Genomic DNA, 13,381 nt, shown 5'->3' on the forward strand with positions numbered 1-13,381 from the left:
CGTTCCATGTTTCGCCATTGCAGGAATATGACCACAATCAGTTGATATGAAATCAGTTTAAACCTAAATTCAACAAATCGGCCTTAGGCTCCACAAGAAAGACAAATATGCAAATGCAACACAATGCAGTCAGTTTTGTACAGGAATGGCAATGAATTAAGCTGTTGAACTGGAACATTTAATGCTGTACTTTGTCAACGTACAGCACATTCCTTGAACTGAAATGACTTTTGTTTTTTCCTATTTTACAGTACAAATCAACTTCACCAGACTCGAACACACACACACACACACACACACACACTCCGAGCCACACCTCAGAAGTCAAACTACGGTAACCCTCTGTCTAACATGTGACTACACTCTGCTGTACCATCATACAAACAAATTGGTAGCAGTTTTGGAGTTGTGGGTGTGTATGCATGTGTGAGATATCTAGACATCTCCTTCTAAGCTTTTCTTCTGTTATAATGTAGCATATGGTGCTGTATATGCGGCAACTACCTAGTACTTACTATTTTTAAAGATACTGGAACAGTATGCAATATTTCATAACAAACATTTAAAACTGTAGTCTGCTACGCTGATTTCACATGACCTCTTTATGCTGCACATTTAATTCATTTACCATTTCGAATTATGATTGAAAGACATTTTTAATATAATTGTGTGTAAAACTTTTGCAAGTCTGCTATTATGATTAACTACTAATTCAAGAAGTGAGTAAATCATTTCTGGTTCTTTATCACACTGGAAATAAAAGGTTAAGTTATAATGGGATACATTATCTAACACAGTGTGCTTTGAATGCACATTTTAGCAAAACTAGTTGTTTCAGCTATTTCACACATACAGAAAATTCACATGCCGTGCATAGTATTCATATTCTTTAGTTTAGGTAATAGTTTGGAATAGTAACATACTGTTTTTCTCAAGTAAGCTGGCTGTGACGCAAGTCTTTACTTTGCTCCAGAATTAGACCAATTTCCTACAGTCAGAAGACAGGGTGAGATAACAGGGGTTTGTTTTTTGTGGTTAGATCACAAGACATAAATATGACTGAACTAAACATATAAAGCCATTATTGTGCTTATTAAGCTTATTGTGGAATGAGCTAGATACCAGTGATATTCAGCTCTAATGAAAGTTCTGCAGTAGGACAATGGTGCTTGTAAAATATTTATACATCATGTGCTTGACCCTGCAGGAACAATGTGATAGTGAAAAGAGATTAGAGCGATCACATGAGAGAGAGTCTGAGTGCAAACGGTTACAAATCCACTCAAAGTGACCTGAGAAAACCTGCCATGAAATACACACACATGCTGTCTGATGGGGTTTACACACAGAGCTGTTCACATTGCAGTATTTACGGCTGACTCAAATCTGTTAATGTGTAAAAACATCCTGAAAAGTCACAGATCACTGCATGAAATGAATGGGCCATACAGAGAAAAAATGACGCTGAAGTACAAAGATGACACTGCCTGCATTACATTGTGTCCTAGTTTGACACAACAAAATGTTATTCTTGAAGATTATTGAAAATACTAATGCAACTCAATCAAAGCCTATCAAAACAGGCTATTTGATGTTTAATGTGCAGGTTTGAGGAGAAGAGCTTGACCAATGAAATTTTGCTGTGGGCGTGGCTATCCAAGTAACAAAATGTCCACTTGTTGCAGCTGGTTAGTACAAAAATTTGTTTTTCTGTTCATTTTATTGTGTAACACTGTGTCCTAACCAGGTATGAAGTTTCCAGCTTAAAGTCAGTTGTCTATCCACACTGAAAGCAAAAAAAATAAAAAAATAATTGTAACTGTCACGATACGGTGTGTTGAATAGTCGATAGGAATAGTCCAAGTTAATAGTATTTAATGATCAAATCCAAACACAGGAGAACACAACCATGTGAAACATAGATGAGAACGGACAGAGACTAAGGGGCTGTTTACACGACACCGTTTTCAAAAAACGGAACACTTTTTATGGGTTTTGGCCGTTCATTTACACGACAACAGCGTTTTAGGTGCTTGAAAACGCAAACTTTTGAAAACGGGTTTCAAAGTGAAAGTTTTTGAAAACGGCCTCCGTGTAAATGACAAAACGCAAATCTCTGAAGACGATGACGTCATGCACATGCGTATTACGTGTTCACTCAACAGTGTTTCATCGCCATCTAATGGCCTGGCAGCAGAATACAGCAGTTTAGTCATTTTCGTGAATCTGTGTGAATGGGGATCGTTACTACATGTAATTATGCATAATTTACTGCTATTACTAGACTAAGTACAAGTAACTAACCCTAAACCAAACCCTAACTGTAACTATAGTAAGTACATGTAGTTAATATTACTTAATACTTATTTGAGTAAGTACAATGTAACTACACCACCTTAAAATAAAGTGTAACCAAAAATGCTGAATGGCACACCATAATGAGAGACAACTTGAACATAGGCCTATTTCATATTTAATGTACAGCGATTTATATATCAATTTCACTGTGGGCGGAGCTACCAAGCAGAAATTAAACAGAAGCACTGTTGCTCTTTATTTGTCTTCATCTGTTCGCATAAAAAGTCTGATTTGCATAAAAAGTCTGAACAGTGCTAACTAGTTTATGAAAACTTCACAATTCTAATCTTATTTTAATGAATTTCAATCCCCTGAGCATTATATACTTTCTGTTGATTATTCTAGATCATCTACAGTGACTAAACTTAGCTGGCATTCTATCTCCAAAGCATTCCCACAAGATCATGCAACGCATGTTGCCTGGAGCAGTGTGGACAGACATGACCAATTGGAAGTCTGCTGGAAAATCTGCTGTTTTAACACATCAGTACAGCACGCTGGCGTCTGGGGTATTTCTTGTCCTCCGGCAAGCCTGGGCCACATCCATTAAACGCGTCAAAAAGCGACTGTGCCCGGGTGGGACTTGCAGGTTTGCATTTGAATGTCACCATTTATATGGTCCAACATTCACAGGGCTTATTTACAGTCCAGATTATTCCAGATTTGACACTGGCCTGTAAATGCTAGACAGTCAAATGCCATGAGCTTTTTTAAGTCTCCTCTACACAAGATGTAATTTGAAAAATAGATCCGCAGCCTGATTCGCCAAGACGGAGCTGTGAATGTCAGATTTATTGACCTTTACGAAAAGACGTCATCCCTCAACCACCTGAGCAATTCCTGTTTTCATATGTTTTTTCATATTATTATTTTTTTGTCGTCTCCATGTAAAAGTGTCCCGTTCGTTGTGAATGTCTGAATTTGACAAATGCGGAATAACAGTGATTCCAGTGTAAAATTCCAGTGGATTTGTTCCGTTCTCAGTGAGCTTCTGTATAGCCAGGAGTTTCTTGAGTCTTCAGCAGGCTGTTTGTGTCAGTTCAGCCCTGCTAGAAACACCTCATTAAACAAAATCCCTGAGCACTAGAAGAGATGTTGACACTCAGTTTTGTACCAAATACATGAAGGAAACCAGAAGCCTAGTCTCCTCACCATAACATTAAATGCGTCATATACAATAAAAATCCATGTCATGACTCATACGTGGTTCCTTCATGTTTTGATTGAACTCTTTCTGACCCTTCAACCGACATATTAGCCCCAGCTAACTACTGTACTTACAAATAACAGAAACCAAAGGAGTGTACATGCACCTAAATCAAATCATTCCCGGTCGAGGTGTCCGGCACACGGCGTACCGCTCAAGTCAAACCCCAATGTCACCCGTCACACGCTTCAAATGTGTTGTTGTGGTGTACAAATACATGTCTGTGTATTTCTGATGGAGCCAGATGGCTGGCGCGTTGCATTGGCAGAATATGCATCCAATATGTTCCTAACAGGGATTTATGCCGGATAACGGAATATTTTCCTGCCAGTCCATCTAAGAGAAGCTTAAAGACCAGACCAGACTAGACAAGTCATTAAGAAACGGCAGTCAAAAGCAGTCGGTCGACGTGAGCCAAACACAGAGGAACAATAAAAGAGAAAGAGCGTAAACATCCATCGCCTTACCTGCCTGTGTGACCCCGTAGGCGTGATCTGCGCACCCGCTTTGATCCTATGTCATTAGTTCAGAGGGAGGGAGTGTGTGTGACTACGGCAGGTCTCAGTGTTGACACGGACATGAGCGGCTCACGGCTGCTTCTGGTGCTGGTGCTGATGCTGTTGTTGCCATGGCGATCATTCAGCTCCTGCGTGCTGCGGTACCGCGCTTGCGTTCTCCCACCTCCAGAGATGATGTCCAATCTGCCTAAGTGCTGCTGCGCCACTCGCTTGGCCCCTCTCTCTCTCTCTCTCTCTCTCTCTCTCTCTCTCTCTCTCTCTCTCTCTCTCTCTCTCTCTCTCTCTCTCTCTCTCTCTCTCTCTCTCTCTCTCTCTCTGCATGATAATGCTCAGGGATAGATCTGTGCTCTGTGTTTTCAGATGCACTATGCATGCAGGCTTACGCCAGTGTCAATAGATGTGAGATACAATAGTTCAACTTTACACACATTCAACACACCAAATTTGTCCACGTACTTGTTGAGGATTACAACCTAAATTGATTGTGGTTTGATTGAACTATTTCCCTTTGCACTACAGGAGCTATTAAGTAATAAACCAATCAGTAAATCATTAAATTAATCTAAAATAATTACCACAATTATTTGCTGTGTGTGTGTGTGTGTGTGTGTGTGTGTGTGTGTGTGTGTGTGTGTGTGTGTGTGTGTGTGTGTGTGTGTGTGTGTGTGTGTGTGTGTGTGTGTGTGTGTGTTCACCTCTACCTATTATATCAGCATTGGCTGGCATCTTCCAGCAGATATTTTATGAATGGCTTTTTGCTTAAATGGCAGTTTCAGACTCTCTAAAAATGTCAGAGGGTTTATTATTAGTATTATTGTTATTATTATTTTCCTTGCCATCATAGATCGGTTTATCTTAAAGATACAATTATATTTTATATACTGTATATTATTATTATTTAAGAATGGGAAAAGTCACATAACATCTAAAAACCTTGTTTTGTGTACTTAAAGTTAAACCCTATGTTAGCCAGAACCTCCCCTTAAAGGGACAGTTCACCCAAAAATGAAAATTCTGTCAACATTTACTCAGCCTCAAATTGTTCCAAACCTGTATGGATTTCTTTCTTCTGCTGAACACAAAAGAAGATATTTTGAAGACTATGGGAATCCAAACAATTGATGGGCCCCATTGACTTCCACAGTATAGGGAAAAAAATACTATGGAAGTCAATGGCGTCCATCATCTGTTTGGTTACCAAAATTTTTCAAAATATCTTATTTTATGTTAAGCACAATAAAGAAATTCATACAGGTTTGGAACGACTTGAGGGTGAGTAAATGATGACAGAATTTTCATTTTGGGTGAACTGTCCCTTTAAAACTCACATAAGATTTAGGATGAGGAAGACATGAGGATTTTGATGTACTGGCCAAAAAATGGTCAGACCATCTTTTTTTAAACAGTATTGCTGTAAGAAGATATATTAATTATATGCCCATGAGTGTTGGGTGTTAAGCCTCTGCAATAACATATTTATGTTGCCCAGCGTTCAGAGCATTCACACTGATGGTTGTTTAAACACACAGTGTGTGCTGTGCAGTAAAAGCATGCAGGTCTGTTTCGGCCAGTGAATGTAGAGGTCACCTCACTGTGTGTACCAATCAAATATTGATGCTGTATCGGTGCAGTCAGTATATACATCCTTCTGAGAGTGTTTTTAAAAGCTCACGTGGGTAGTTGCACAATAATGCTGCATTTCTGAGTACTAGCAGACTCTGCAGGTGTGCTGACAGTGTTATGGGTTGATCTAAACTGCACCATCTGGTCTTGGACAGGTAACTTCCTGATTTTATCTGCATACAGGAAACCCGAAATACTAGGGGGTGATGCCATTGCATAAGCAAATACTATGAGTTATGCGAACCTTAGAAACCTGCAATTACATGCAAACTCTTACTATTTCTGCAGTATTTATGTTTGCTATAAAAAAAAACAAATTTTCTGAATGCACAGAATGTGCACATGAACTGCTACATTTGCAGAAATGTGAAGTGTACAACCAGAGCACACTACTGTTTCCCATAATGCAATGCAGCAACTTGACCTATCAGTGTTATGAATGAAGCAATATAAGCAATATTTACTGCAATTGTAATCTTTTTTTGTGAAATTACATGAAAATGACTGCTTCAACCAGGTTTCCTCCCCTGTCTGTCATCAGATAAACAGTTTTTTCTTTAAGTTAATTTTTTTCAAAGAAATCAACCCATGAATGGTTTAGCTATAGTTATATATGTAAACCTATCTATATAGGGACAGGAGAAAGTATTTTAACAAAAATTGCACACTTTTTTGTAAGACATTTTTATACAAGATTGAATTTTAAAATAAATGTTTTTATTTTTTAACACCACTTGCTGAAGGTCATGTGACAGCAATGTCAGAGGGAATGCAACAACAAGAATATAACTTTTTAAAATGTATTGTACTGATCCACCATTGCTATTTCTGTTATAAACATTTAAAAGTATTGTATTGATATTTTTTTTTATGAACAAGCTGCTCTTAATTGAACTTGATCATGTGGTAGTTAAAGTGCTGTAGGTATATTAACAGAAATATATGATTATAAGTTGTAAAATATACTGGCATCCTGTAAAACTGAAAACACCCTAACTTTTCACACAGAAATCCCAGTAAATTACCGTAAAATGACCAGAATGACTTTGTTTTTTTTTACAGTTAAGAGACTATTCACACGTCAGCACCAAAAAATCTGTAAATTCTGTGATGTCAGTCATCGGAAATGATCTTTAAATGATGTTTAAACGTTGTCTTCATTCGCCTGCTTGAGGAGAATCGCTTTGGTTTCAATTTGACAATTGTGTTTTGACTGGCATGAGTTGATGATCAAACAGAACGCTAACTGTCTGAGTAGGCACTACATTTGAATTTGAACTTACTTTGCGACCCTTAAAGGGATAGTTCACTTTGAAATTAATTTTTGGTATGTTTTAGCTCACCTCAAGGGCATCCTTGGTGGGTAGGTGTCTTTTTTTCCGCAGTAGTTTCAATTGTGATATTTTTAGGTCAAACCGTTCTGTCAGTCATATAATGCAGGTCTATGGTCATTATCTCAAAACACAAGCACAGAGTCCAAATTAAAACAATTCCCCGTCGTCCAAATTAAACAATTCCCCATCGTAAGTACACATTGATGGCCTAAGACACGAAACGAGCGGTTTGTGTGAGAAAACGAACAGTATTTATATCGTTTTTACCACTTATACACAGGCATGTCCGAGTGATCTGATCTGACGTGTGCGCAGACTGGTGCATAGATATATACACACTAGATGTCGCCTTGTCTACGGCAGTTCATTGGAACGAATGTCTTTAAGGCGACATCTAGTGTATATATATATGCACCAGTCTGCGTACACGTCAGATCAGATCACTTCGACATGGCTGCGTATAAGAGGTAAAAACGATATAAATACTGTTCGTTTTCTCACACAAACCGCTCGTTTCGTGTCTTAGGCCATCAATGTGTACTTACGATGGGGAATTGTTTAATTTGGACGACGGGGAATTGTTTTTAATTTGGACTCTGTGCTTGTGTTTTGAGATAATGACCATAGACCTGCATTATATGACTGACAGACAAGAACGGTTTGACCTAAAAATATCAAAATTGAAACTACTGCGGAAAAAAAGACACCTACATCTTGGATGCCCTTGAGGTAAGCTAAAACATACCAAAATTTTATTTCAAAGTGAACTATCCCTTTAAAAAAGTGCATTCTATATAGTATGAATATGAGTAGTATAAATTACATTCGGAAGTTCTACATCCGCCATGTTGTTACTGTCACGTGACCTACAGTACCAGCATCAGTTGCATCGCTTCACTGCCATTCATAAATCCTCTACCGTGGCTTCATGCTATAGTAAAGTGTCAATTGAATGCACACTTCAGAATCTCAACGGAAGTAGTAGGTATTTTCGCCTATTTATTTTTTTTATTTTTTTAATACTTTGAATTTTGGACATACTACTCTGTTGGGGTATTGCTTTCGCATACTATATAGAAGGAAAGTATTCGATTCAGACGCAGCGAGGGTCTTGAACATGACACACTGAAAAATGGTCAAAGAGATCCATCTAGCACATATTTACATAGAAAAACTATTAAAATGCAGCGGTGCTTACTGTAAACAGCGCGGAGTCATCTCCATATGACCTGTATGATTGGCCCAAAGCAGAATTCTTACATCAGCGCGTTCTGACCCCGTACGTACTCATACACACACTGGTAATTAACTGGTAATGTTACGACTTATCACACTGGTAAATTACCAGAACTGATTTTCCCGTATTTTTGAAAAGGTCCTGTTCATACATGATCTCTTAACGGTAATTTACCAGTAAAGACTGAATGTGTCTGTGAAAGGGATTATTGTGACAGTATTTTTGCGAGGAATTTCAGGCAACCACATCTGCCAGTTTTTACCGTAAATGTAATAGGATTTCTTCTTTTTTTTTTTTTTACGGTGTAGTGTAAAGATATGGCATATTGTCATTGCATAATGTGTACATTTTTACCTGCTAATATGCAGTAAGCATTTTAGTATTCTATTTCAAACCTAGCCTCAGGCGGTGTCATTCTGTAGTAATTGACCACACATGCTCTCTGTCACACAATGATGCTGTATTAGCAGCCTTGATTTTTTTAATTTATTTTTTTATGGCTCACTATCAGAGAATGTCTGACACAGTAATTTTGCTGTCTTCACGCATTCTTCAAGTTGTTTTTTTTTGCTTTTTTTTTTGCTTGGTGTCTAAAATCTTTAATTAATGACCAGCCATCCAGATGTTCCATGACAGCCTGAACGTGTTTTATGAGTACATGATGCATGCTTCAGCATTTCTTCGTTTTTTAAAGTTGGTGCTATAACTTTTTCAAGTGCTTTTCACTTTCTTTTTTATAACAGACAAAACTGCTTTAATCTTGTGAAGAGTGAATGAAGGTGTTGAATTATATATCCTGTAAGATGAAATGCAGATTCTGTCTGAGCCCTACAGCAATACCCTAAGTCCTCTTGTAAGGTATAAATTACATAACATTTGATGTAACAGAAGTCATTGTGGCTGACATGCCTGTGAGCAAGTAACTTTCATAGACCCGTTTTGATGTCATTAGTATTTCCTTTCTCAGAATCCTCCTCTGATGAGGGCAAAGCTGCAAGGCAAGACCTTTATAGTGAGGGGGCTTATGCAAGCAGACTCAGATCGACCTCACAGTCATTTTACAGCGACTTTACAATCTCCTTTTTCTTTTCAGAGCATTCCCAAAGGGGTCTCCAATGTTCATTTATATAATCAAATAAGGACTAATCTAATATAAACATGCAAATGTTTTATCGGTTTATTATGCAATATGTCCCATCTGTTAGATGTACCTCAACATCCCTAACGGTTAGTCATCAGTATGTCTAACCATTTTCTGAGGAAGATTGGCAGAGATTTGTTTGCTGCTGCTGTTCTTATTCCATCAGCTTTTTTTTTTTTTTTTTTTTTTTTTAAATGTTTAAACACATATTTTTGGCATAAATTGAGATTTATTATGGAATATGTCCCAATTGACAGATTTTTCTCAACATCCTTCACTATTAGTCATCAGTCGGTCTAACTAGAAACCTGCACCCACTGAATTCTGCAGAAAACTCCACCTTTTTTAACAATTGTTTTCAACCTTTTAACCATTTTATCATTTTAAATTTTAGATTTTCTCCAAAAATCAACGCAGAAAATGTGACAAAACAAAGTTTGAAGGAGCACTACAGTGCAGTAATTTCAGTGCCAGTCTACCTGGAGAAACCTTGGATTCAGCATTGTTAAAGGACACTACCTTCTCCTCCTCATTTTCCAGCAACGTCTTTACCCGCATTTGCAACTTTTGTGCAATCAGCACGGATTTATTCATGCAGTTGGAAGTATGATTCGTGAATAATGATTGTCAACCAGGTGGTATGCTGAAAGTATTTTTTTAACCAGCTTCAAGAACACACAATCTAACATAATGTTTATGACAGGCTCTCCCCACAGTAGGGCTTCCCATTAGAAGAATTACCGCTGCTCAACATGTGTTATTAGCTCCTGTGCAGAAATGAAAAAAGGTGCTCGTAACGCCCGAGGCGCAACATCTCCCTTAAACATCAGTCATAAAAAACCATGCCACCACCCCTCGAAGCTCACCCAGCCAATGGGACGTCAGGAACCAAGCCAGGTCGCCCTTGCAAAAAACCCTTAATGTGTCCCAAAAGTTTGGCATCTCTTGCACAGGTCGTCAGATAGGCCTGTGGGTACAGCTGAATACGGACTGGAGGGGGACGACGCATCTCTGGACCAAAGGACAAAACTTCTTCTACATCCATTCAGACTCTCACATCCCCGTTGAGGGACAGAAACATGGCTCCTCAACTCAGCATGAGCAGGTAAGATCTCAAACCTTTGGTGACACTCATGAAAAACATGAAAAAGATCTTAATTTATTTTTTGAGACTATTTTGGGGAATATTTCCCTCTGATGAGTTGCTTTTACTCTATTTTTGAGTGACTAGAATGTTTTGAATACTCACAGACTGTAAAATTAATTCCTATTCCCTGAGCAATTTGTGTCTAATTTTCCTCCGATAAGCTAACTGTACCTTTAACACCTAAATTGAGGCTTAACTGCGTCTGTGTTGATAAATACTTGTTTATATCTTAGAGTTTTTAAGGCAGGCTCTTCTCTGTTAGTACATGATAAAATACCTGTGTGAATCTATATGATTTTCTTTTCTTCTAAGCACCTTTGTAATTATAGTTTAGATGAAAGTTGAGGAGGAACTTCCCTCAACATCTGGATGAAAGACAGCAGTTGGTTTGTTCAGAAAAACAGCAGTTGTCTTGAAAGAGACTGACACGTCCCAACACAAATCTGATGATGTTCTCCATATTGCAGTATGTGTGTTTGCAAGATGAGAATGTTGGCCACATTAGGCCACATCTTAGCTACTCAATTGAGATGACTTTATAAGAGAATATTGACTGTAATATCATGGTCAGAGGTTATGGAAAAACCTGTTAATATCAGGGAATTTTAAAATTGTGATTTCCAAGCCTGGCAGAGTAATACAAATCCAAGAAATAGTTTTTTAAATGCTTTAGATTTGTTTTTTTTAATTGAATAATTCATGTAAATGATTTGGTCAAAAGGTTTTAAGAACCCTGCACAGTACTTTAGTATATGTATACCACTAAAATGATATTCCAAAGAAGTACCGTGCTTTGTTTTTTTAAGGATTTTGGGCAAATACTATAGTATTATCATCAGATTTTTTTACTGCCACAATTTTGTACGGGCATTTACTGTGCATATTACTTCATGGTACTAATATGGAACATTTCCAATGTTTTGTGGCTGATGTTCAGTGAGTCAGTTGTTATATAAAGTGGACAGAGTTCCCCCTCAGTTTTGGTATTTTTACTCTGTTGCTGGTCACAAATCTCCTGTACTATGATTAATCAGTAGCTTGTGATTTCCGAAACGTTCCCTCATACGTTCGTGTTCAGAAAGCGAATGAAGCCCTGGATGGATTACGGGTGTTCAGCAGGATGAAATCCAAGATTTAAATAACCCCACCTTCTAATCTGAGCTTCACCCACTACTGTATGAGACACAGAGAATCCTACAAAACCTCATGCTCTCAGATGACAATGCCATACTGCCTTTATATAGTATGTAGTATGCAATGGATAATGGTAGGAATGGTGGTTCTTTCTTTCTTTCTTGTACTGTAAAGCAATGATTTTTTAAGTAAAATTTAGCGTTATCAAATGTGCCATGATATTTAATTATACTTTGCTTTAATTGCAACAATGAAAATCGGTGGAAATGTGCTAAATTATCAATAGAATAATGTGGTAACACTTTACAATAAGGTTTCATTAGTTAACATTAGTTAATTACTTCAGTTAACAAGATTTAAGAGTGAACAACACTTCTACTGCATTTATTAATCTTAGTTAACGTTAATTTCAACATTTACTAATACATTATCAAAAGTTGCATTTGTTAACATTACTTAATGCACTGTGAGCTAACATGAACAAATAATGAATGACTATTTTTATTAACTAACATTAACAAAGATGAATAAATAATAAATGTATTGCTAATTGTAAGTTCATGTCTCATATACAATAACTAATGTTAACTAATGAGACCTTATTGTAAAGTGTTACCATAATCTTAATTATCCTAAAATGTTTTTCTTTCTTTTCTTTTCAAAATGTTTTTAATTTCAATCATTTTGATTTTAGTTACAATCATATCTGAGAGCTGTAACTAAAAACGTTTTTAAAAAAACATCACTTAGTTTGATTTATAAGCCGTTTTCCTCATAGACAAACAATGTCACACATACACAGATGCATATACAGTACTCGAGCATATTCATATTCATATTCATATTCATATCATATCAATATACTGATTGGCTTCATTACTCTCCTCTCCACCAATAAGCTGGTGTGTGGTGGGCGTTCTGGCACAATATGGCTGCCGTCGCATCATCCAGGTCAATGCTGAACATTGGTGGCGGTTGAGGAGATTCCTCCTTCCATATGTAAAGCGCTTTGAGTACCCAGAAAAGCGCTATATAAATGTAACAAATTATTATTATTATTATATGCACATTCTCTAACTTTTATTTCCGCTTATCTGAAGTTGCATAATTGTCTGTATTGTGCTCTGATCCTTCTGTTTAACTGTTCTGTCATCTTCACACATGCTTCTGCCTCAACCCAAGAGCTGCAATTGAAAAATACAAGCTGTTATTTTTGTATAATAGAACAATTGCTTGCAAAGCAAAACCATTTGTCAAGGGAATGAGATTAAGCTGAGAGAGAGAGGATCTTTTTGACAGTCCTAACAGGGTTGACCGAGATGCATATGAAATTGTGTTTACATCCTGAAAAAAATGTATTGTGGTTTCCACAAAAAAATTAAGGAGCAGAACTGTTTTCAACATTGATAATAATAATAATAATAATAAATGTTTCTTGAGCAGCAAATCAGCATATTAGAATGATTTCTGAAGGATCATGTGACACTGAAGACTGGAGAAATGATGCTGAAAATTCAGCTTTGCATCACATGAATAAATTATATTTTGAATATATTCAAAAATATATTCAGTTGTTATTCAAATCTTGACATCTGCCTTAGTGCGTTTTGTTAGATTTAATCAGAGAAGATCTGATGTCTGAATCGTTTATTCAGGCAGATATTTATAATAAATCCGTGTCA

The 13,381-nt window shown here is 37.1% G+C and overlaps 2 protein-coding genes across 2 annotated transcripts in view; one reads left to right on the forward strand and one right to left on the reverse strand.

Annotated features, from left to right (window-relative positions):
- The window catches only part of fam135b (family with sequence similarity 135 member B), an 80,039-nt gene extending 75,668 nt beyond the window's left edge, over window positions 1–4,371 (reverse strand). Inside the window, exon 1 of the mRNA XM_082186161.1 lies at window positions 4,033–4,371. The gene's annotated coding sequence lies outside the window, so the exon portion shown is untranslated. The remainder of the gene's footprint in view (window positions 1–4,032) is intronic.
- Window positions 4,372–10,163: 5,792 nt separating this feature from the next.
- The window catches only part of col9a1c (collagen, type IX, alpha 1c), a 42,454-nt gene continuing 39,236 nt past the window's right edge, over window positions 10,164–13,381 (forward strand). The window contains exon 1 of the mRNA XM_082186173.1: window positions 10,164–10,523. Within this exon, the coding sequence (XP_082042299.1) occupies window positions 10,498–10,523 (26 nt within the window). The 5' untranslated portion in view covers window positions 10,164–10,497. The remainder of the gene's footprint in view (window positions 10,524–13,381) is intronic.

The sequence above is a fragment of the Leuciscus leuciscus genome (assembly GCF_965113295.1).
Source record: "Leuciscus leuciscus genome assembly, chromosome: 12".
NCBI lineage: Eukaryota > Metazoa > Chordata > Actinopteri > Cypriniformes > Leuciscidae > Leuciscus > Leuciscus leuciscus.